General features: G+C 40.1%; 1 protein-coding gene across 3 annotated transcripts in view; it reads right to left on the reverse strand.

The window, feature by feature from the left end:
• The window catches only part of alk (ALK receptor tyrosine kinase), a 705,488-nt gene that overhangs the window by 168,724 nt on the left and 510,406 nt on the right, over window positions 1-26,358 (reverse strand). For all 3 annotated transcript variants that reach the window (XM_023951462.2, XM_023951461.2, XM_078940523.1), the window contains exon 5: window positions 1,578-1,711. In XM_023951462.2, the coding sequence (XP_023807230.1) occupies window positions 1,578-1,711 (134 nt within the window). The remainder of the gene's footprint in view (window positions 1-1,577; window positions 1,712-26,358) is intronic.

Consider the following 26,358-nt stretch of genomic DNA (forward strand, 5'->3'; position numbering starts at 1 on the left):
TAGATAGATAGATAGATGCTAGAGCTGTCAGATGAACGGCATGTCCATGTTCCGCATGTGCTCCTTCTGTCTGCACAGGTTTTGCCCAGGGTTCTTGACCAAATTGCATTGATGCTCTTAATTTGGGTTGTTTAAGTGTGATTAGGCATGTCTCCCTGTTTCTGGGTTAGGCCAAAGATGAATGTCCTGTTGCCCAATGTTAGCTTCAGTGGACTGCAGGTCCTTTTAGATCTTTAGGGGTTGCGCTAATGGATGAGATTTATGGGAAAAAAGGTGGCAGAATTTTGACAGCAGTGGCATGGCGGTAGAGATTTTATTTATTTGTAGAAAAGAAGCAGTCACCTGTAGCACCCCTCAATGATGCTTTTAAAGTCTTGAATATGTAAAAGGGCCTTTAGCAATGGCCTGCATCCAAGCAAAATGCAAGAAAACATGCCTACATTGCGTAAACAACTTTATATCACAGTGGAGAATCTCTTCAGAGAGCTTCTGCCAATTTCAAGATTTAATTTAGTCCATGATAACAAGCCACTCCTAAACCATTTCCCCTGTTACCCTCTTTATTCCTTTTATTCCCATTTTGAAGACTATTGCTGCATGATAAACAAGTTTTTCAGACTGTACTGCAGCGTCTCAATCAAGTAAAAAATAACCTGTGTTTAAAACAGCTAAGACATAAAAATATCAACTGTTGTTCATCTTTCGGGCATATCGGTGAGATGTCGCCACAGTGGCTGAGTCACACATTTGGTTTTGGTAAAGATGTTTACGCCGGATCCTTCTTGACACAACCCTGAATTTGGTCTGTGCTGGGGGCTGGCACAGGTAGACCCAGACTTGGGCATTCTTGTGGCTACATTGCCACTGGATGAAGCTCCTCGCACCCCCTGGGAATTGAACCCTGTTTTCCCATGTGCCAGTTCTACACACAGCCAACTGAGCCATCCAGCCCTTAAACATAAATATATCAAATATATGCAAATTGAATATATATGCACACGGTTAAGTGAAATGAGCTTTTTTGAGTTGGCATGACATTTGACGCCTGCTGAACATCTGTGTTGACAGAGACAGGGATTGTATCAAGCAAGCCTCTCCATGACACATGTGCAGCATGCTGAAGTGAGGGTTGTTGTGCCTCGACATGTAGTTCAGAGGAAATTGAATCAGTTATAATAATTCAATTTTGGGACATTACGAGGTTGACAGAGGAGGATATTATACCAATCTTCACCATACGCACTTCATTCCACGACATGCCATAACAAAGTTAAAATCACAGAATTTTGTGGTGCACTTTTCAGACAGATTTGACTTAATTTGGTCATTCTGCAGACATGTGAGACACATTTGGTTGACACTGACGTCATGAAACAAAAAAAAATTGAGAAAAATCCCAGGTTTTTAATCTTCTTTCATTTTTAAAGAATTGAAATGACAGAAAACCAAGAAAAGGACTTTTTAGGTTTAAAATTTAGGTTTTGTTTCGTTTAAATTTCACAGCAGTTGGGTTTGGATTTGTCCAATATTTTTATAAGCTGCTTATGTGTTGAATTATAAATAAAAGTCCAACTTACCCATGGTGCAGTTGGTAGTAAAGTGTGGCTCAATGGTAGCAGTATCATCAAATGGGATCCGCTGGTCGTAGCTGGCTGAAATCCGAAAAGGGGATCCTCCATGTGTGCCCAGAGTGAGGTGGACCACAGCCCAGCTGCCAAGGAGAGAAAGCAGTAGCAGGGTCAGAGCAAGGAGCAGACAGCATGGCTGACTGAGGTACCCACACCCCCTACGGGGCATGGACGTCAGGGTCGCTTGGATCTGCTCAGCCGGAGTTCCCGGAGTCTCAGGTAAGGGGCTGTCCAGAGCCTCTCTGGAAACCGACATAGGAGTTTCCTCATCCCCTTTCATTTTGGGAGGGCCTCCTTCTTCCCTTTTTTGTTGATGCATGGTCCCACCTTTCAAGCTCAGCCTGACCGTTTTGAACAAAATTACAGAAAGTCCTGTTTCAGTTGATTCTACAGCTCAGACTCTGCTCTGTCAGAATGAAACTTGGGCTTTAAAGCCACAAATAAAACAAGCAGGATCGAGAAACAGCAACACACTCAGGTGAAGCTCCCGTGTGTGCTGCAGTGCTGCAGCGAATGCCGTCCTGTCCACCAGCAGCTGGCTTTGTGCAGTTGTGCAGTCTCTAATTTTATAAAGCCAACTGGTTGATTTGTTTCTGGCTCAGAGCTTATCAACAATCCCTCTGACTGCTTCCCTGTAGCCCTGGTTCTTCCCTCCCCTCTCAGATGATGCCCATCCCTTCAGCTACAGGCATGGCCCCAAATATAGTCAGTATCCTGTGAACAGACACTTTTATTGATGAGACTTTCCCAGTGTTAAAATCTGGTCTAAGATGTAAAAACAGCGTTGGTACTCCGACCCTTTAAATGTTGAAAGGAAGCAAACCTAAAATCAAAACATGTGACATCAAATTAGATACAGTGGAGAAAATAAGTATTTGATCCCTTGCTGATTTTGTAGGTTTGTTCACTCAAAAAGAAATTGACAGTCAGTCATCTTAATGGTAGGTTCATTTGAACATGAGAGATAGAGAATCAAAAATAAAATCACAACAATTACTTAAAAGAATATGTATGAAGTTTTGTGTTATTTGTTTGAGGAAAATAAGTATTCGAACCCTCTTGTCAAAAAGACTTAGTACTTTTTGGCAAAACTTATTATCCAGCAGGAATGTCAGACATTTCTTGTAGTTCATGAGCAGGTTTCCTGTTGGAAAAGTCATCCACCCCCCATTTTAAGATTCCTGGTGGAGGGAAGAAGGTTCTAAGGATTTTGACAATACACGGCTCCGCCCATCCGCGCAGCATTTCTCTTCCTCCAAGCACGACAGGTTGATTTGAAGCCAAAAAGATTAGTTTTTCATCTAACCACAGCACCTTCTGTCAATCACTCTCTGAATCATGAAGGTGTCATTGACAAACTTCAGACATGCATGCACATGGGTCTTCTTAAACAGGGAGACTTTGCGAACACTGCAAAATGTTAAACCATTGCAGCGTAAACTTTTACCGATTGTTTTCTTGGTGACTGTGGTTCCATCTGCTTTGAGTTCATCAACTAACACCTGCTGTGTTGTTTTAGGCCTATCTCTCACTGTTCCCATGTTCATGGAAACGGTCAATCAATCTGGTTTAGAGCTCCAGACCTGTGTTGCTAGAGGTGACTGCAGACCAGCCAAACGTAGGACTTTATTTGCTCAAAGCCCATTCACAGTAAAAGGCCTTCAGATCTGGAAAACCATACCTGCTGAATTAAAAGCCTTCCCAGTTCTAAATAAGTTTACTTGTAAATTAAAACAATGACTTGAGTCCAATCAAGCTTGTGAACATTACAGCCATATTTTACCAGTGCTTTCTTGTAAATATTCCTTGATATATGTATTGCATATGTTAATGTCTGTGTCTTTGTTTAATTGTTGCTGTTTTTTTGTCTCAGGACTGTGGACATGGCATTGGTTGTATTTGAAACTGTAACAATGTTTTTTTTGTCCTGTCCCTTTTAAATAGATAATACCGAATGCTAAAACATACAGGTGGATTGATGGTAATGCTGTAATTCTTGTATTTTGGCACCATCAGTTGTCACTTTAACCTCCAGCTTCTTTTTGATGGTTTTGTATTCCATTCTGGTCTTGTACAGGTCTAGAATCGTCTCCCTTAAATCCACTGAAAGCTCTTTAGTCTTTCCATGCTGGAGAGTTTGCAGTCTGACTGATTCTGTGGACAGGTCTCTTTTGTACACATGATTAGTTAAACAGCTGTCTTCAATTCAGGTGACAGGTTGATTAGGTGCGTCTAACTGGTCTGTGTGAATTAGAACTTTTCTTTAGCAAACCTCTCCTTTATGCACACAGCTAGAGGAAAATGTTTGGTGTGGAGCTTTTCTGCAGCAGCGATGACTGCACGTCCACACAACGCCGCCAGTAGACAAATGGGTGCTGAGCTTTTCACATTTCCCCAATTTCTGAAATGTAACTCAATAAGCTTTGGTTTGCTTTCCTACCATCTGTCTTTCCTCTTCTCACTCATTCCTCTCATTTGTTTTCTTGCCCACAAGCTGCTCTAAATTGGAGGAAAGACGCTGACCAGATGAGAGCGATGTAAGAACACAGCGGCACCCTCATTGAGGGGAACCTTCTCCTGGCCATTTTCCACAAAGCAAAATGCAACTGGACCTTAATAAGTATGGACGTGACCCTAAACCTGCAAAGAAACTTTAACTTAACTTTTACATTATCATAGTTTTAAACAAGTCTTAAAATAAAACATTACATAAGCACTGTCAGGACTTGGTGTACAACATTCCATTAAAATTAACCTCTGAAGCTGTGCAGTAAAACCAAACAATTCCATTGTTTTAGGGAATACTATAATGGTTCCAGAAGTCAGTCTTTACTCAACCTTCTTTTAATAGAGCCCTAAAAATCAATTTCCATCTGCAGCATTTTGATTTCAAACAGTGCTGCTCATTCTTCAGACCGGGGGTTGGCAACCCGCGGCTCAGGAGCCGCATGCGGCTCTTTAGCGCTGCCCTAGTGGCTCCCTGGAGCATTTTCAAAAATGTTTGAAAACGTAAAAAGATGGGGGAGAGAAATATAGTTTTTGTTTTAATATGGTTTCTCTAGGAGGAAAAACAAGACACAAATATTCTTAACGTTTTCCAATGCTGTAAGATTGTGTAGGAAAAATATTGTAATGCCCGGCAAGTACGTCACTTGTAGCGGGCAGAACGGGAGCCAAGTTGTCAAAAAAGTTGAGCTGTCAATCAACTGGCTGCGCTGGAGAACTATTCGTGTCCCACACAAGGCATGTCTCCGAACAGCCTCACGAAAAGGAGGCAAAAAAAGAAGCTGAGAGCGCAACATCCTTTCCGGCATTTATAGCCCATTTACGTTAAACACACATCACATTGAACATTGCACAGGTGTCATCAACCTCTCTCCCTTCCACACTCATGGTGCAACATAAAGAACCAACATAACAGGAAGAATGAACTAAGGTGGAACAACAAAACTGCCACATGAAAAGAAACGTGGGTAAACAGAAACTCTCATGCTGAGCCCTAATTAGATCAGGAGACCGCATCCCACAATCCCCTGCTGCTAACAGACCTAAAATGCACATGACCGGCACTACAATATTACATTTCAACATTTCTGTCAACGAAAATTTGCGTCATTGCCTGCGACATACGTTTCTACCGGCAGGGCTTTTTAAAAAAAAAATTTTTACTTTTAGCGGACCGCTAGGAAGGTGGCTGATGGAAATCAAACCACCGTCAGTTCCGTGCATTGCTTGATGAAGTTGAAAGAAAATATTTTGACCTCCTGTTACACAACACAGTCCGATGGATGTCCAGGGGTGACGTTTTGCGTCACTTTGTCGTCTGTTTTGAACACGTGAAAACATTCCTGAAAAGCAAAGACCTGAACTACCCGCAACTCGAAGATACTGAGTGGCTCAAAAAGCTGCACTTTAGGGTGGATCATATGACTGTGACAAGCCACCTAAACGAGCTGAATGAAAGTCTGCAGGCGCTGCAAATGCTTGAAGCTGTTCTGTCATTCGAGTGCTGCTGACTGTCATGGGGCACACACGTTCCATTTTATTGCTTTGTGCTCAAATCCTCAAAAGAAAAATGACATCAAAAATCTGATTTCTTTATTACATTTCTTTAATATTATCAAAGCAATGAAACCTAATTCATTGATATTATAATGAAGTTAAACTTGCACAACAGAGCAGTCACGTTCTCTGCAGAATGCACTGCAGGACAAATAAACATTTGATCGTTAATGCTCATTATGTATTTGTAGAAACTTAGTCCTTTTGATAGTAGGCTAATATTGCTAATATAGATACATATTGCATGCGTTGCCTTCATTATAAGGCTTAAATAGGGCTTTTAATATTTTGCGTCTATTTCAGAGTATTTTTTTTATTCAAATCGTTGTGATTCAGGAGCAGACAAAAAAATGCTGTTTGAAAAAGATAGTAGTTGTGGTATAGAGAAGACAATGGGCTGGCCACAAGCTCCCTGCTCCTTCATTCTAATGCATCCACTAGAAGATGACTAGTACGTCTTAGTTTTTCTTGTCCGTACTGAAATCTGGCTCAAACCCGTACGTCTCTATATCTCCAAGATTGCTCGCCTTTTTTGTTGCACTTTTAACGTTAGTTTGGGGGTGTAAAGGGGCTGTAAGCTTGTGGGATGGAGTATTAACAGAGAGCTTTCAGCAATAGGTAGGTTACTCCGCCCACAACTCAGAGGTGAATTTCTAATGAACTCCTGCTACTCTGCAGAAATATAATTAAAATACCAATGGGAACGCTTTGAAAATACCCTTTGAAAAACGTAGAGGGACTTTCAAGGACTCTGACCAAAGAGCTACAGCCACTATGCATGTATGATGTTCAAATAATCATTACATAGGTTTAATTTAAGAGAAGAAACATAAACATGACCTCTGTTAAGTCAGGACATAGATTTCCAGGCATCTCTTAGACTGTTAAATTATGTCCTCTCTTGCTTTGTGTGTGCAGAAGCTGACAGGGCTGTTCAACTGAGCTGCCAAGCCATATCATTCAAACATTCACACTTTATCATAAGCATACTGCCAGGTGAGTTGCCAGGTTACAGACATCATATTTATACCATACTATATAAATGAAAGGAAAAACATTACTATGAGAAACTGGCCTTTGTGTCTTTTTCCAGCTGTATTGGATCACATGACCTTTGTTTGAGCTGCTATAGCCTTCGCTGTGGAGGGAGTTACTTTCATCGCAGCAAAACATAATAAAAACAGTTCAGAACTATTAATCATTGCTGCCAATTGACAGTTCTCATTTCATAATGCGATTCATTTATGCTCCCTCGGTGCTCTGCTCTGGTTAATGTAGGCCTTTTAATTTTCATTTGATCTGTGTGTGTCTGTTAATGAGGATGCAGGACGCTCATTCTAACCACATTTCGGCTTTTTTATTTCATTTTTACTTTACGTTTCTATAAGCTGCGACTGTCATTTATCAGTCAAAACATCATGTAAAGAGTTCTGTTGCATGCAGAAAATTAGACTTGAAAACAAAGCCACACAGAAGCAAACTAGATAAAGTTACATATCAGAAAGTGTTTTGCTTTTATTCAAAATTCTAACAAACACACTTGCATTTAACCCTCATATCTATTGATATAAAAAGCATCAAACAACTTCAGCTCTAAAATTTAGTATCTATTTGAAAACAAAATCAAGTGATCTTTTTTTCAGAGCTGGAAATAAATTCGAACCACAAGAGGTTGAAGAAATTTGACTTTTTCATGCCTTACATGAATCAAAATGGGCACATTTGGAGCATTTTATTAGCCTTCCTGTCCAGATTAAAAGTTATAATTTTTGGTTTACAGTAAACCCTTGTTTTTTGCGGGGGTTACGTTCCAAAAAGAACCCGAACCCGAAATCCGTGAAGTAAAAACCTCAATTTTTGTTACAATTATTATACAATTAAGTACTCTATTATACATTGAAAAGAAAGAACAAACCATTTTACCGGCTCAAGCATTTGTTTCACAAATAAAAGTACTTTAGAAACGTTTTTTTCAACAAATAACTTCTGTACTGTACTGTCAAATAATAATTTTATTCATCGATGAGAACAGAAGGCTTAGAATCGCGGAGATTAGCCCCGCCCACCGCGAACCGAGTAATTGGATTAAACGGGAGAAAATTTAAAATGATTAGGAAAAAAATACAAAGTACAGTGGGACAAATAGTGATTCAGGTGTATTTCTTAGCTCTTCAGACTGAGCCGCTGCATCCTGACTCCGCTCTGCAGTGTTTTCTTCTTTTGAAGCCCGCGGTTCAGCTGTGTTTGTTCGGTAGAAGAACATAGTGATTGACAGTTGTTGTCGCTCTTTTTTCTATGGGTTTTAGAGAAACTCGAAATTGCAAGAGAATTTGCACGTATGTAATTTAAATTTGCCTGTTTTACGTACGTGTACATATTAAACTGCAACGTTATTGACGCACAGGTAGAGAAGAAGCGGAGTGACTTTTTAGCCAATCAGAATGCAAAACACAATGGGGGGGCAGCTGCGGGTATAAATAAGGTATAAAAAAATCATGCTTTTTTGGTTATTTTCAGTTACAATAAATGGACAAAGTGACTCTATTGGGGGGGGGGGGGGGGGGGGGCAGAGGAGGGTCTCGCCCGGGGAGTAATTCAGGGTAAAACCGCCACTGGGAGTTAAGGACTGGAGAGGAGGGTTGTGGTGTTGTCACGATTGCTGCTGGATCAGGATCTCTACTGAAGCCCCATTGATTTTGACTGTCAAATGGTATGGAGCCGGACAGCTTTAAGCCAATATGTCAAGAGAAGTGTAGATCAGACTGAACAGCTCAGTGTGGCCCAGGCTGGATGGATGGCAGCCCCTAAACTAAAATGGGCACTTCTGAATGCTTTTTGTTTGGAGTGACATTTTGTTATACTGCAACGCAGCTGGGGTGACGGCTCACCTGAAGCAAGTTTCCTGGTTTCATTTGGTAAAGCAACTGAAATGTTCTTTTCACCCAAAACATTTAATTTTCTGAAATGTACAGAGCACTTTTCAGGTGGAAACTCCAATGAGCCATAATCCAATAGACTTGACGAGGAAATATTATGGAAAGAGTGAAAAAGGAGTGGCTTGCAGTACAGTATTTATAAGACTTTTGCAGAATTCTGCAGACTCAAACTCATGCTGGTGGTGAAGCCAAGCATTAGCCATTGTAAATGCAGATGAGTCACACATAATCAGAGCGATCATGAATTTGCAGAGAAAATCACTCTATGAATGAAAGAAAATCAATTTGCTGCAAGTAAATTAGAGAGGATGAATGCAAATCCAACCAAGTTTAAAAAAAACATTTTAATCTCTATACCACCAAGAATCAAAAAGTTATATTAGTGTGGGGATTCTACAATGCGTAAAAAAATGTACATGAAAGCCATGTGATGATGGTGCAACGACCACAAGAAGCATTAATTATGCCACACTTGCAGGGAAAGGGGGATAAACGATGATTCTAGCAGGGTAAATATAATGGTGGGCTTACATAGTTCTGTTTGCCTTGTATTAATTGGTAACTGGGTGTAATTTTATTTTGTAAAAATCTTCATGTTATTTCTAGAATCCAGCACAGGTTTAATGTATGCATTTACGTTCCTTTTTTAAACCTCATTTCAGTCACCTCCCTCAAAAAGCTGTAAATTGTAATTCCTCTCTCCAAACAGACTCGTCCATACAGACTTCTTCATTCTGGCTCCAAGAAACACTTAACCAAGGTAATGAAACATTTATTACTGCAGCTGCAGAGGACGTGTGGAAAGAGTTGCCCTGCTTGGACCAAATTATTTGAGTCACTTTTTATATTTTCAGTAAAAATGATTTGGCACCCGCTCCAATAGTACAGTATGTATTAAAATCTGCAGAACTAAATATTGATTCAACACAGAACTCCTGGTGATTCAACATAGAAACAGGAACAAAAATAAGAAGACTTTGTCATACTGATGATCATTTAGAGAATCCGGATAACATGTATCGTATTTTCTGCATGGTAAGGCGCACTTAAAAACCTTCATTTTTTCAAAACGACATATATACGACATATATTATAATCCGGAGCGCCTTATATATGCATGGATTCATTTGGGTTGTGCTTAGAACGATTTTGAGACGTACATGTTTTTTTATGAGTTGCAAACAAGATTGGGTGTTGTTGTAAATATGCTAACCTGGCTACGATGTAGTTGCGTCGGACTGTTTTTTTGTTTACGTGCTACTAACATCGTTGGGAGTGAGCGTAGTCACAGAAATGCTTGTTTTAGCTGTATCGGTCAAAAACCTGGAAGAGCAGCTTCAAACTGGCATATTTCACTGGGAAATGTTGTTTTTTACGAAACTAAACATGTTAAACCTTTTTTTTTTTAGAAAGTAAGACAGTGTCTTTAAATTATAGGATCTCATTGCAACATTTACAAGCAGGTCGCCCATTGAACAAAGGGTCGGTGGTTTAATCGGCGGGTCAATCCCCGCTCCCCCCAGCCAAATGTCGTGCCCTTGGCAAGACACCTCACCCTCCCTGCCTCCAGCGTGGCTGGTGTGTGCATGCGTATGAATCTTCCAGTGATGGTCAGAGGTGCCAACAGGTGATGGTAGGTGTGAACTGGCAGCAACACCTCCATCAGTCTGCCCAGGGAAGCTGTGGCTACATCAGTAGTTACCATCACCAAATATGAATGAGGAGTGAATGAATAATGGACACAATGTAAGCACTTTAAGCGTCTGGAAAAGCACAGATAAATCCAATCCATTATTATTATAAATATGGATTCCATGATAAGTCATTAGCTTGCTTTAAAATGTGAGTATATCAGAAACCACACTTGTATTTTTGCACTTAATGTGAAATTAAGCATGTACTTTTTCTCGCTAAGATCAGACTAATTACCATCCATTCCCTGAGTAAGAGGTTGGGTTTCTGAAGCAGCAGAACATTGAAGATAAAAGGAAAAGTACTGTGAGAACTTGCTTTCCACTTGTTTTTGTTGATTTTGTTTGCTTACTTGATCCCTATAAAAAAAGAGATATCTGAGCTGCAATATGTATTATGTAAAGTCTACATAATAAATGTTTACTTAAACTCTTTTAGGCTTGGAAACCTCAGATGTTTCACTGCTGAACATATGGGGGTAGTTTATGCAAATTGTCTGGTTTCATTTAGTTCTGCTGATCAAATTCAACAACCTTGGATGATTTACAGTTGACTTTGTAGATGGAGTGTCTATACACTTTCACTTGCACTTTGATAAAAAGTTTGCTTTTTAATGTTACTTTCCTATGGATTGAAAAGAAGCATAAAGAAAAAAAATACATATTAACAAAATAAATGGAAATGATTCAGCAGGAAGAAAGACAAGGGGGGGTGGTGAAGCATATAGCTTCATATAAACAAACATAGGTATTTTAGTTATATTTTAAAATATTAATTTTTATAATCATATCCAGTTTTAGTTATGTGTGCAGGGGGGTATTCCAGGAAGCATGTTTAAACTACCCTGACTTTAACCCTTAACTCTGGCTGAAATCCGTCTGAACTTGCTTACTCTGGGTATGTCGGTTCCAAAAGACCGGATATGAGTTAGCGTTATTATGCTCCACTTGGTAACCCTGGGTTAATGCACGTGCACAGCAGGTACATAAAGACATTCTCAATAGATCGCTGATTTCTGGAGTCACCATGGAAATGTGTGGAGAAAAAAAGAGAACGCTACACTTCAGTGAGACGGAGTCTGAGTTTAATTACGGCTATGAAGATTATACGTCCATCAAAAAAGTAAAACGGCTGCATCATCAGCAAAAGAAAGAGTTTCTGATCTGCTTGTATTAGAAGAACAGACAACGTAAACGCACGAGTTTCTGATCTTATTTCCATTTTCCTTGTGACGCATATATAAATATATATATATATATATATATCACTTATCCAGTTTTGCCAACTTAAATGAATTACTTCTATTGGTAACAAGTATTTGAGTTAAATTTATTCAACCTAATTTCTTACATCTATAAAACTCAATAATTGTTTATCCAACTCAAATTTACATATTTATCTAACTAAATGTCATATTACTCCAATTCAATTAATATTTTTTCCATCTTAATTAATTATAATTCTTGAACTCTCATATGTCTAAGTTTGAGCCGGCAGATATTCTCATTTTTATAAAAATAAAAAGGACGGGGAAAAAATGTGCGGCGTGCATAAATTAATTAAAATTTTTTCCGTCATTGTCATTGCAGCTCAGAATGGTAGGGGTGCTACACAAACTCCTCATCCTCTCCCTCCCTCTCCCTCATGGTGCAGAGACATAAGCATTGTAGGACAAAATAACTCGACAAAACACAGTAAAACAGCTAAACAACTAAACACATTTGGTCAAAAACCCATACTTAAACCCAAATCGGTCCAGACAGGCAAAGGAAATGTTATCCCACAATCCCTTGCGGTGCCGATCTAACAGCAGCACCAAAGTTACACCTACTTAATTGAATTAATTTGAATGAAAGTAAAATAACTGTCTGAAAACTACGTATTATTTTTAAACTGACTTAACAAAAAAATGATTTATCTTAACTGAAGCAAATAATTAAGTTAGATCAAAGTAAAAAAGTTTCTCTTTCCAACATCCATATGTGGTCTTGTCACCCTCTCACGGTGGAAAAAGTATTATCTGAGCTTCTTCATCCACTAAATCATCTTCAAATGGACACGCCATGCTGCTTCACCTCTCTGAAAACAAACTAACCTTCAACTAAACCTGCTCCACACCAGGTTATGTTCAGAGCATGAGTTGCTATGGCAACTTGACATATCCTGAAACATACGTCCATTTCTGGAACCGAAAACTGAGGTTATCAACTTCCTTAGCCTCAAACTTACCGTGGGAGCTAGCATAACCTGCTTCCTGGAATACCCCCCAGCTTTCTGGAATACCCCCCTGCTCTAGTTTTTTGGCTGAATATACCTAATGTGTGCATTTTAATACAGTCCCGTGTTGTGCCTTAGTCACAACTGGGGCCTGTTTCAGAAAGGAGGTTCAACCAACTCTGAGGTTAAACTTGAACTCTGAGTTGGTCAATCGAGAGATTAACAACTCTGAGTTTCCTGTTTCAGAGAAGCTGATCCGAGTTAGGTCAATCAACTCTGAGTGGACTGATTCAGAGTTAAGCATGCGCACCGCGACTATAAGAAGCCATTATCAATGGAGCGCAGATATTACGAGTCACCATGGCAACCGTGAAAACAAAGAGGTCTGCATATTTTTCGCCAGCTGTACTTGACGTGCTGCTGCAGAGTTACAGTGAATATGAGCACATATTCCAGAAGAAAAGCAACACCGCTGCATCTGCAAAACAGAGACAGTTAGCGTGGGAAAACATAGCTGCTCAAGTTAATGCGCAAGTTTGCATTTAAATAATTGTTATAAAATATTGGCTGTAATAACTTTTTAAATAGCGTAAGGTGTGAAATAAAAAATGGGGATATTTAGGTGTACTTTTGAAGTGTTATTCCTGGTGTAATTGCATGAAATGCTGCATAGTGTACAGAACCAATCTGGGGGGAAATGCATTTAACGTCGGTAATGTTTAGAGGACTTTTTTGTTAACCTTCCCCTCTTGCAAACGTTGGTCAGTTTAATATTAATACATGCAATTGTGTTTTAAAAGTGAACTTTTGTCTACTGTTGAACCTTTCGCTGCACGAAGACTTCTCCTTTCTTTTCTCTCGTCTTTCCGACCGTGGTCAGAAGCGCAGGGGAGATTTCCTTCAGGGCTGAAGGGAATTCTCCTTCGGGGTTCACTTCCCGTTGGAAACCCTCAACCTCCAGAGCGGAATAAGAATGACTCCAAAACAGTTATTCTGGGAATGACACCTTCTCTTTATTTAACTAAGTGCTCCGTCCTCCGAACACACAATATATCCCACGCACACACCTCCGCTCCGTGCTCACCCCCCCCCCCCCCACCCCCCATCTGCACCTGCACTCGCACCCCGCTCAGCACACACACGCTGCAACACTACCCTTGTATTGATCAAGTGGTATAGGTTTATATGGGATTAAGAAAGTAAGCAGTACTAGCAAATTGTGTTTCCCAAAAGTAATTGTTACATTAATCCAATTCAATGTCCCTGATTTCATTTTCATGTAGATGCAATCCTGCAGGAATTAAAAGAACATGGCAGCAGCTAAAAATGAAGTATAAAAACATAATTCAATCAGGTCAAATGTGAGCATGTCATGGATGTAGGCTTTGTTGACAATATTTGACATATGAACCATCTACATAGCAATACCTACTGTTGTTTTCATTGTATATATGTAATTGACTGCAATGAAAAACGGTAACGCTCAAACAAAAACGTATGGGGAAATGACAAAAAAAATCGAGTCTAGGTCTCAAAATCCTCGCACGACGTAAATGTAATTCTCTATGAATTAATGCAGCCTCCTCGTCTATTGGGTCCTCCAAAACAGGACAAGCCATTCTTGTCACTTAGACCGTCTCTGTTTGACGGAAATGTGGGCAATGAAGGTTAAAGCGAAAAATACCGCTTCGTCTTTAAAAAGGGGAGGGGACCGGCAGAAACTTTGAGTTTAGAGGATAAAACCTGCTCCCGACCAGGTTAGGTTCACAGCATAAGTAACCATGGACACTGACTCCGAGTATAAGTTACCTCTCTTTCAGAAACGGGTTTGACTTACTCTATTTACTCTGGTTTAACAAACCTCCCATTCTGAAACGGAAAACCCAGGGTTTCCCTGATTTCAGGGTTAACGCACTCAGAGTTTACACTTAACCTCCTTTCTGAAACAGGCCCCTGCTCTTGTAGGTACCATAACCGTTCAGCCTGGAACTTCCATTCTTCAACTAGTGCTGACGTCACATTAGGTGATTGGCTGTACGTTTGTCCAATGACGTATCAGAAGTGATTGGTCTGGAAAAATTATGATACTACCATAGAAGAAAATATTATGAAGTCTGTTGTAAACAAACACAGCTCTGACATAAAGAGAGATTGTCTTCTAAACGTGCCTTTATTACTGTTATGATAGTCATTGAATGCATGTTTTCTTATAGTTTTTTAATCCAGGCTTTATTATTGGCAGAACGGTCCCGGAAGAAAAACATTTAGCCGTGCTAAAAACATTTTTAGCCACGGCTGAATTTAAACTGGAATAACAAGCGGATTGAGGCAACATGTCTTTATAAAAATTACAAAGAATATTGTCAGACACACAACTTTTTTCATTCATTCATTTTATTAACCGTTTATTCCCTTTCGGGGTCACGGGGCTGCAGGAGCCTATCCCGGCCACTTGTGGGCGAAGGCAGGGGACACCCTGGACAGGTCGCCAGTCTGTCGCAGGGTGACACACAACTTATGAGGGAAAATAACTTTAGCTTACCAAGGGGAACGTGAAATGAAAATTTGTAGAGACCGAGCAGATGCCGACACTATATAGTTTGTCCAAGTGGGGTGACAGTAGTATGACGTTACCTTCAATCGAAAGGACCTCGAACGGAAGTTCCAGGCCGAATGGTTATGGTACCTACACCCTTCTAGGTGGATACGGGCTGTCTGCAGGTCTGTATGTATCTACACCAAAGTCGTAGATCGTTTGATGAGCCTGTCGAGCAAAATTGTTTATGCAAATCAAATTACATTTTATATTAAAAATAATGCCAAAAACATAACAAATACTCTTTATTGTAAAAAACTCTACAGAAATTTTTAACATCATTACACTTTCTCTCAGAGTGAACGATATAGCGTGTTGCAAGATTTAGACGCATCCAAATCTTCTCTCTTGAGGACTAAAACAATTATAGCCCGAAAAAAGTTGAACAAAAAATAAAACAACAAAAAATTATCACAACAAAAAAAAAAAATCTTGAAAACCAGGAAAAATTAATTGAAAAGTAAGAAAAATCTTGCAAAACAAACAAACTTTTTACTTTGTGCCCAATGTTGTCATCGAAATTAACTCGCAGACAAAAATAAACAGTTCATACTTGTCAATATAAAATACTTCCCCAACGTTTTGCTCTGTAATGTTTGCAGATAAAGTAAGTAGGAAGAACAAAACAGACTGACGATTTCAAGACAAACAAATAAACAAAATGGATCATGTCTGTGACATATTTTGGCTTTTCAATTGATTGCAAGTCATTTTATAGTTTTAATGAGCAGATGAGGTTAGTAACCAGAATGAAAAACACTGAAAAAATGAGATTCTTTAATTGAAAGCAATACATTCCCATACAAACACACTGTCATAACAAAAGTAGTCAAGATATTCTCTTTATGAAGTCTAAATGTTTCATAAAGCGGTGCTGATGTGGCTCCTTTTACTAACTAATGCTGTGTAACATTAGAGTTCCTTTCAGACCCGATGCTTTTTGTGCTTCTGACAGAAGAAATAAGCTATTTCCAGGATTAATGATGATTTCTTCTGAATCAGTGCAGTGCAGAGGGGTGAACCTTGTTTCTGTCTGTGTGCGTCTAAATACATAATAAGCAAATCCTGCTTTCACCTTGTGACACATGAGAACAGCATTTGCAACCGCAGCAACCTTTATAAAACGCAGCACATACACATTCAAATTGACATGAAAAAAAGACGAGAGGCAACCACATCTATTTTTACCAAACCAAATTCATATTCGTTAGTGAGATATATTGCACTTTCTCACAACTACTACAAAACATAAAACTGTATATGTCTTGTTGATAGGTTATAATGTTTTTTATTTTCTTTGTTGCATTTTTCAATGAATGTTTAACAACATGAATGTGCTTTGTGTCAGCTCTAAAAACTGTTAAATATCCATGTAGAGTAAAAATGTGTTGTTTTTTTAGATTGCCCCATTTCTAATTGCAGCTTTTAAAAGATGTTGGATGCAGTTGTTTATCTATACAGTTTATTGCAGAATGTGACAGAAGTGTTTGGACTTTATAAAAACCGCTTTGTTTTGGAATCCACTGCAGAATGTTAGAAGAGTCGTTAAATAAGAAATGTGCTTAATGAAATAACCTGTTTGATATGGCAGCATTATTAGGCAGAAACAGACCAATGGGCACACTGGTTCTCCAGATTGATTTTTAAAAAATGAGGTATGCTTAATAATATATATATATTTATTTATTTAAATTCAGTTTAATAAATACATTTTTTTAACATCACTGATGTTTAGTTGATTAAACTTACAGATGAAAAATGTGGGAATATGTTTTATGCTGATCAGCAAACAACAGCACAGTTACAAAGAGTCCTCTAAACTTTTTAAAAACAATGGTAAAGTTTACAAAAGTAAGAAAACAACTTTGTGATCTGAGAGTCCGGCATGATTGATATAATAAATCCTCTGCTCATGAAAGGTTTTATTAAATATGTCAAATAATGTGAAAATATATGAAATCAAAAACATCTACTTTGCCAGGAAAACCTGTTATTCGCTGCTCAACTAGTTTGGTCTAGGCACAGGGGCAGCTCCATTTTAACATTACTTAATCACCATAAGTTAACTAGAACTTTTGCTAAATATTTAGTTTTCATTCTGTCACAAAGTACCGTAAATTCAGGGTTATAGAGAGCACCTGGTTACTAACCGTACCCACTCATTTTCAAGTTGCCTTCTTATATACATAAGCTACATCTGTATTCAAGCCACAAGCATAAAGCAACATATTCAGCCTGACAAAGCATTTCCTGTCTCACAGGCTGGATGCAGCTTTTAACCTCACTGTAGGAGGAGTCAGCATAGCGTCACCTCAGGGATTTGGATACACCTACATCTGCCAAACAGCATGGACCTCACTTCTGTTCACAAGTTCCTCAGTTATGGTTTTTTTGTTTAGTTTTCTTTACTTATTGACAATTGAGGTATCATAAATAAAATTACAAACAGCAACCATATAATCAACGTTACATCCATCAGTTATGATGAGGAAATTTACACCTGCGATTCCCCATTTCCCATGAGTCTTAGAGGCTTAAGGCGGGGCTAACACCCCGCTCGCCACACTGTTGTCAGTGTTTAAAGAATGAGCAAGGAGCAGCAGTGGATGGAGGGGCGAACGGGGGAGCAGATCTCCTTCCGCTTGTGTCGCGGCAGCATTATGGTAGTAACAGGGCTGGTTAAAAAAACACACCAGTAGTAAAGCAGTGGCGACTGACAAGCGCGCCTCAGCGCGGCGCGCGGCTGCTGGTGGACGGAGCAAATCGTGTCTGTGCGGAGCAATCGGACTTAATACTGTACGTTTTGTGTATGAGGGGAGGATGTGTTGTTACGTGTGGGAGCCTTCAGACTGCCATCTGTCCCGCAGCTCTATGTGATGAGCAGCAGGAGAACATGTCTCCAGCTCACGAGCCGGCTGTGGTCGGTGTGAGCTTTTCAAAATAAAATTCCGCTCAGTCCTTAGAAACTGTTTAAACAATCACGTGGATTTGTGTTTCCAGTCGTGTCCCGACATAATAAAGGCTGATGTCATTCCCACATATTTACATGCAGCCAAGCTGCAGATTGCGGCTTTTCCTGCATTGATTCATGTTCATCTAGGCTAAATGTTGTTGTTAGCGCCTGTTAGACTTCACCTAGCCGTACTTCCGGCTTCGTTCTGACACAAAAAGCACTGACCACACAGATTAAAAATAAAATGAGCGAGCAGGCGCTTTATAATAACCATAACATAACCATAATAAAAGCACGTTTAAAAGATCATCTCGTATATTACAGAGCTGCTAATAGATGGGCTAATAAATAGATGGGCTAGTGTCACCATGACTCTGAGGTAAATTCCCTCCTGAGCATGCGCTGTTCTCTCCGTCACGCAGCTGACCGGCTTTTCCAAACCCGGTGGTGATGGTGGATTTTTTCATGCTGCTTTTAACAATTGCTTTTAACTTGAAAGCTGCATCATATTGTAGTGGCGATCACGTCCACGTTGGGTCTAATAGCACCAAAGGATTCTGGGATGCGGCTGGGCAGGCGTGTTTCTTTTTGTTGAACCATGACTGAAGTGTCTAAGACCTGAAGTGAGGTCCATGCTGTTTGCCTGCTTGGAGGTGTGTTGAAAAATAAATGGCTTACTGCTTGGAGTCGGATTACACATTCAATCTCAGCTCTGAGGCCGAAGAAATATACAAGGCGGCCGTCAAATAAATCCACAAATTAGCCGCGTCACTGAATAAGCCGTAGGAAAAAAGTAGCGGCTTATAGTCCGGAAATTACAGTATTCATGCCGCAAAAATGGAACTCTACTATGCCACCAAGGACCAGTATTCTATTATGCGTTTAAAAAAACGAAACACATTTTTATTACTTTAAAAAAAGCTTCACCTTGTTCATTTTAAGGACTATTTTATGATTCACGAATACTGGTACATCAAAAATATTAAAATCATATATCAACTTTGTCTTTGTATTTAAAACAAACATGATAACTTCATAATCACTTCATGTGATGTATTGTTTTTTTTAAAAAAAAAGGCAAAAACAACAAAAATGCAAGTATTTTTTTTACACTTGGGGAACAGGCTTTTCTTTTTATGTATGGGATATAAGTGGTTGAACATAATAATCTGGACCCGGGGGATTGGGGATGTTTTCCAAAAGAAGCAATTATGATTTCTAACAGACAAAATTGTGTCCATTAGGAAGCTGTAGGGGTTGGCAGCAGTTCGCCAATCAACTAAAATACAAAAGACGAGCTCATTTTCCATCTGCCCAGCACCTACCATATTCCATTTATATTAACTCCTCTTTTTCTAATATTTAGTCAGCTTTCTGTCTCTGTTTGTCCAGGTTTTAAGCAGCAAAGTCATGATCTTATGGCTTAAGTCCCAAGTTGTTAATAAAAACACACTGCAACTCCTACACTCAAAATAAGCACATTTGGGTGTTTTTCACATCAACCTAAATCTAACATACATGTGTTTTGTGGTCCAACATTTGGAAATTATGTTCATGTACCAACAAGGCATTTATTAATAGACTTTTTAATTACAATTTCTTAAAACTGAAAAGTAAGTATTAATGTAGGCATTAATATTTAGTTTTGTTTCGTTTAAGATATTGTTTTGTGTTCTGGTTGCTAAAGGGTGTTGATTTGGTTGTTGTTCTGTTACCATTGTGGTTGTGATGTTTGATTGTGTTGTTTTACTTTGCCCCTCAGCTTAGTAGGTTCCTAAGCTGCTTAGGAGGTCGGCTGCTTCCTGTGACGTCATTTCCGGGTGAGCGTTTTCCAGTGTTAGTCGTGTTTGACTGCTGCTCTCTTCTTTGGCATTAGCCTGACTACTATTGCTTTAAGTGTTATCTGGTTTAATATTCACATCTAGCACCTTTTAGTAGTGAATACACTACTGTTAAACCGCTTGCTGTTCACTTTTCTCATTTTGCTAAATAAACCACTTCTCTTTACCTAAACACCGCTAGCCTTAGCTTAGAACCTAGCATGGCCACCACTCCTTCCGCCTTTCCCCCTTTCTCCTGCTCTATGTGCCATATGTTTAGTGAGGATCCTGCCTCCTTTAGTGAAGATAGCGGTAGGTGTGTTAAGTGTAGTCTTGTGTTAGACTTGGAGACCAGGCTGGAGCAGTTAGAAGCGCGGCTCAGCGCAGTGGAATAAATGGTCGTCACTTGTAGCGGGCAGAACGGGAGCCAAGTTGTCAAAAAAGTTGAGCTGTCAATCAACTGGCTGCGCTGGAGAACTATTCGTGTCCCACACAAGGCATGTCTCCGAACAGCCTCACGAAAAGGAGGCAAAAAAAGAAGCTGAGAGCGCAACATCCTTTCCGGCATTTATAGCCCATTTACGTTAAACACACATCACATTGAACATTGCACAGGTGTCATCAACCTCTCTCCCTTCCACACTCATGGTGCAACATAAAGAACCAACATAACAGGAAGAATGAACTAAGGTGGAACAACAAAACTGCCACATGAAAAGAAACGTGGGTAAACAGAAACGCTCATGCTGAGCCCTAATTAGATCAGGAGACCGCATCCCACAATCCCCTGCTGCTAACAGACCTAAAATGCACATGACCGGCACTACAATATTACATTTCAACATTTCTGTCAACGAAAATTTGCGTCATTGCCTGCGACATACGTTTCTACCGGCAGGGCTTTTTAAAAAAAAAATTTTTACTTTTAGCGGACCGCTAGGAAGGTGGCTGATGGAAATCAAACCACCGTCAGTTCCGTGCATTGCTTGATGAAGTTGAAAGAAAATATTTTGACCTCCTGTTACACAACACAGTCCGATGGATGTCCAGGGGTGACGTTTTGCGTCACTTTGTCGTCTGTTTTGAACACGTGAAAACATTCCTGAAAAGCAAAGACCTGAACTACCCGCAACTGGAAGATACTGAGTGGCTCAAAAAGCTGCACTTTAGGGTGGATCATATGACTGTGACAAGCCACCTAAACGAGCTGAAAGTCTGCAGGCGCTGCAAATGCTTGAACTTTACTCGTACTCGTAGCGCGGCCTGCGCTGCCGGGCTAACCCAGTTAGCACCCCAGCGCCCTCCCAACAGCCGGGAAATACACAGGGGTTTGCACCGGTTGGGAGGAAACATAGTGCTAAACGCAAAAACTTAGAGCACCCGAGACTCCACGTTAATAATAGGTTCTCCCCCCTCAGCGACACACCCGCTGAACCCTCAACTCTGGTTATCGGCTCTTCTGAAGTTAGAAACGTGGAGCTCCCAGCGGCTACAGTCAGGTGTTATCCGGGGGCCAGAGTTGGTGACATCGAGGGGAACCTTAGGATGTTAGGCGGTAATGATGCCCAACGGAGACAATCAGAGGTGGTTAAGTTAAACGTAGCTTCGGTGTGTAAACTGGCTAAGACGATGTCCGACACTATCATTTTCTCTGGTCCCCTGCCGAACTTAGTCAATGATGAAATGTACAGCCGCTTTTCATCCTTTAACCACTGGCTTTCTAGATGGTGCCCAGAAAACGGCGTTGGTTTTGTGGATAACTGGAGCGCGTTTTGGGGGAAGCCCGGTCTCATGCGGAGAGACGGCGTCCATCCTACTCTGGACGGTGCCGCTCTTCTTTCTAGAAACATTTCTGCTAGCCTTAGTCTGTCAACCTGACAACCCAGAGACGAGACCCGGGCGCAGAGCAGCAGTGTAAAACGCTCATCTGAGCCTCCCTTAGGGTTAGTGCCGGTGCAAAACTCATGCAGGGAAAGTCAAGCAGGTCCTAGCTTTAGCTTATGTGCTGAAAGACAAATGAAAGGAGCGCGTCTTAGAAACCTTAAAGTGACAGACAGCAGTTCTCACAAGCAGAATTATGATGTCATCAAATGCGGTTTATTAAACCTTCAATCCATTTCCTCTAAGTCCTTCTTAGTCAATGAGTTAATCATTGATAACAACCTTAGTCTTCTAGCCTTAACAGAAACTTGGCTCCAACAGGATGACTACGTTAGATTGAATGAAGCAAACCCCCCCCCCCCCCCCCCCCCCACTTATGCTAACTATCAGAAATCCAGGATTTCAGGGAAAGGAGGTGGTTTGGCAGTAATATCACAGTCTAGCTTACTTCTCAGCCCTAAAGTTAAAAATGCTTATAATTCATTTGAAAGCATCATATTGTCTATAAATCACCCAAACAGGAAGACTCAAAAACCTGTTTTATTCATAATTATCTATTGCCCCCCCGGCCCATATTCAGAATTTTTAACTGAGTTTTCCGACTTCCTATCGACTATTGTCTTAGATTCTGATCAAACTATAATATTAGGGGATTTTAATATTCATGTTGATGACCCCAGTGACTGTCTAGGAAAGGCTTTTGCAGCTTTATTAGATGATGTTGGTTTCACCCAAAGTGTGAATGAACCCACTCACTGTCATAAGCACACCATGGACCTTGTTTGAACCCATGGTATAGAGATCAGCCAGCTGAGTGTCCTTCCTCTTAACCCCATCATTTCTGATCACTTTATGATTACCTTCCAGTTTAGATTAGAACATCCTTCTGCCCCAGTGAATAAGAAACAACTTAGAAGAACCTTAACTGACCGTTCTGTGTCTGAGTTTAAACACACAGTTCAGCCAGTACTTAGTGATATTCTGAGAAAATACTCTGAGACCAGCTCCCATAGCATCAGTCCTAGTATAAATGACCAGTTTGTTAATGATGCCTTACAATCCCTCAGGAGTACACTCGATGTTGTTGTCCCCCTGAAACCTAAGTTCGTTAGACAAAACCGAGTAGCACCGTGGTTTAACGCTGAAACTCGTTCTCTTAAACAAGAAACCCGTAACGAAAGAGAATGGCGCCGCTCCGGTTCAGAGCAGTCTCTGGATATCTGGAAACATAGCCTATTAAATTATAAAAAAAAAGCTCTGCGTAGAGCTAGAAGCCAGTACTATTCAACCTTAATATCAGAGAATGGAAATAATCCAAGATTTCTTTTTAGCACTATTGCTAAATAAACTGGCAGTCAGAGCTCAGTAGAACCACATGTTCCTGTTTCTCTCAGCTCTGATGATTTTCTTACATTTTTCGATAGTAAAATCTCAAATATTAGACACAAGTTAAAATCAAGTTATTCCTACTATCAGCCCAGAGCAGACTGAAGCGGTAGAAGTGGAGGCATCCTTAGAAACCTCTGTAACATTAGACTGCTTCACTATTGTGGATCAAACAGAAATAGCATCAATTATTACGTCCTGCAAATCCTCAACGTGTCTGTTAGACCCAATTCCCACTAGACTTTTTAAAGAAACTTTTCCCCTAATTGATGATCCCATATCAACAATGATAAATGCCTCTCTGGAAACGGGTTACGTGCCACAGTCTTTTAAATATGCAGTTGTTAAACCTCTTCTGAAAAAGCCCAGTTTGGATCCTAGCATCTTGGCCAACTATAGACCAATATCAAACCTGCCCTTTATTTCTAAAATCCTAGAAAGAGTTGTGGTTAAGCAGCTTTACTGCCACCTACAGGACAACAGCCACTTCGAAGACTTTCAGTCGAGGTTTGGACCCCACCACAGTACGGAAACTGCACTAGTTAGAGTCTCTAATGACTTGTTATTGGCCTCAGAAAAGGGACTACTTTCTATTCTGGTCCTGTTGGACCTCAGTGCAGCCTTTGACACTATCGACCACAGTATTTTACTCCATAGACTAGAGCAGGACATAGGGATCAGAGGATCTGCTCTCCAGTGGTTTGAATCCTATTTATCCGATAGGTATCAGTTCGTTAATGTAAATGGACATTCCTCTCAGTGCACTCGAGTTAACTATGGAGTCCCACAGGGCTCAGTGTTAGGACCCATCCTGTTTACGCTTTATATGCTACCCCTAAGAAACATAATCAGGAAACACAGCATTAATTTTCATTGTTATGCAGATGATACACAGTTGTATTTATCCATGAAACCTGACCAGAATGAGGATATAGAGAAACTGAACGCCTGCATCAGAGACATCAAGACCTGGACGACAATTAATTACCTCCTCTTGAACCCAGAAAAAACTGAGGTCATTATACTTGGTCCTAAAAACCTCAGAGATGCTCTGTCTGCTCAGATAGTCTCCCTGGATGGCATAAGTATAGCCCCCAATTCCACAGTTAGAAACCTTGGGGTTTTATTTACCAGGATTTATCATTTAAGGCTCACATATCTCAGGCGTGTAGAACTGCCTTTTTTCACCTGCGGAATATTGCTAAGATCAGAAATATACTTTCTAAGAGTGATGCTGAAAAACTCATCCATGCATTTGTTACGTCAAGGCTGGATTACTGTAACTCCTTGTTAGCAGCATGTCCTAAGAGTTCCTTAAGAAGTCTCCAGCTTGTTCAGAACGCAGCAGCTAGATTGTTAGCTGGAACTAGCAGAAGAGATCACATCACTCCTGTGTTAGTTTCACTTCACTGGATCCCAGTTGATTCTAGAATCAAGTTCAAGATCCTCCTGTTAACCTATAAGGCCTTACATGGAATGGCCCCGTCCTATATTAAGGACCTCATAGTCCCTTACCATCCAATAAGAACACTTCACCTCAAAATGCAGGACTGCTTGTGGTTCCTAGAATTAGTAAAAGTACGGTTGGAGGTAGAGCGTTTAGCCACCAAGCCCCTGTTTTATGGAATAAACTCCCAGCTCGTGGAAGAGAGGCCGATTCAGTTTCTACATTCAAAGTTAGACTGAAAACATTCCTCTTTGGACAGGCTTATTGTCAGACTAGTTAGTATTCAGAGATTATTTAACTTAATGTTAATGTGTTTAAATTAAACTTAATAACAATAATTATTTGTTTTAAAAGGCTGCTAGAAGTTGAAGCTGGGGTAACTATGGTGCTCTGGGGTTCTGTCCTCTTTTCTCATCTACTTCTACCCTTCCTCTTTTCTCTATTCTAGACCATCATTTATCATTTAGTTCTCCATGCTTCTGTTGGGTGCAGTGATTCATGTACTGTCCCTCTTTTCCTCTCCCCTCCTGGGGAGTGGGAGTGCTTCCAGACTCCAGTTGGCTCATCCGTGCTCCTGTTCCTGACCGAGTACCTCGCCTTTGCTCCTGCTCCTACACCTGGCTGTGGTTCCTGTCTCAGGCTCGACTCGCGCCTTTGACCGTCCCCCCAACCACAGCTGGATGAAGCTCGTCTGCTTGACTTTATATATGTAGTTGTAGATTTAGATAAGTTAATTCTTCTCTAAGACTTCTGGTAAATTGCCTGTCCGTCCTGGGGGAGGATCCCTCCCCTGAGGTTTCTTCGTTTTTTCCGGAATCCGTTTTTTTTAGGAGTTTTTCCTTACCGCGAAGGGGGGTTTAAGGGCAGGGATGCCAGTATAGCTTAGTCAGTTTGTTAGTTCATTTCAGTATTTTCCTATTGAACTCTTTGTATTCGTGGTCCTTTTGATTTCATGTTTTACTTCGAAGCCCATCGAGACAACTGTTGTTGTGAATTTGGGCTATACAAATAAAATTGAATTGAATTGAATTCTTCACTGAAGCGACATTGCACGGCCAGTGCATTGTTTTATTCTGTTGTTCCTTTTAAATGCAATGTAAATAGAATGTCCCAAAGACTTTGAGTTTTGCCAATTTGTACATCCCCTTTCACAGGGGCCTTGTGCTCTCCTTGATCAGCACAAATCCTACATTGTAGAGGGGTTAAGGTGGTAGCTATGTGCACCTCTGCTATCTTTGTTGAGCTGTGGTCCATCCCATTTGTTTCTGTCCATCCACGGCAACTTCCATGGGACTACCTAAACCAATCTTTTTCTTATTTTAATTCAACTTGCCCTTGCTTAGGACACACAATTTACTTCAATTGATTATGAAGTACTCTATTCAATTAGGTAGCTCGTACCTTTAGAATTCCAGCTGAAATGACCCATGAAGACGAAGTCATTTGTTACATTTAGCCAAATCAGGGGTCTGCAACCTTCAGAACTTAAAGAGCCATTTGGGTAAATTTCTAGCCAACCACAACCCAGTAGGATCTAAAAAGCATAAATTCACCATTCAGAAAAATAAGACTTTGATTTATGTTTCTTTTTATGTTACTATTATCATAAATATGAATTAAATGTTTTTTTGGGCATCAATAAGACAAACAAAATAATAAACAAGTATTTTAATAATATGAAAAAGTTTATATTGTTAAATTGTGTGATACGTGATAATTTTAACTGTACAATAGGCAAAC

Source organism: Oryzias latipes, chromosome 22 (assembly GCF_053564925.1).
Source record: "Oryzias latipes strain Hd-rR chromosome 22, Olatipes_Hd-rR_3.1".
Taxonomy (NCBI): Eukaryota; Metazoa; Chordata; class Actinopteri; order Beloniformes; family Adrianichthyidae; genus Oryzias; species Oryzias latipes.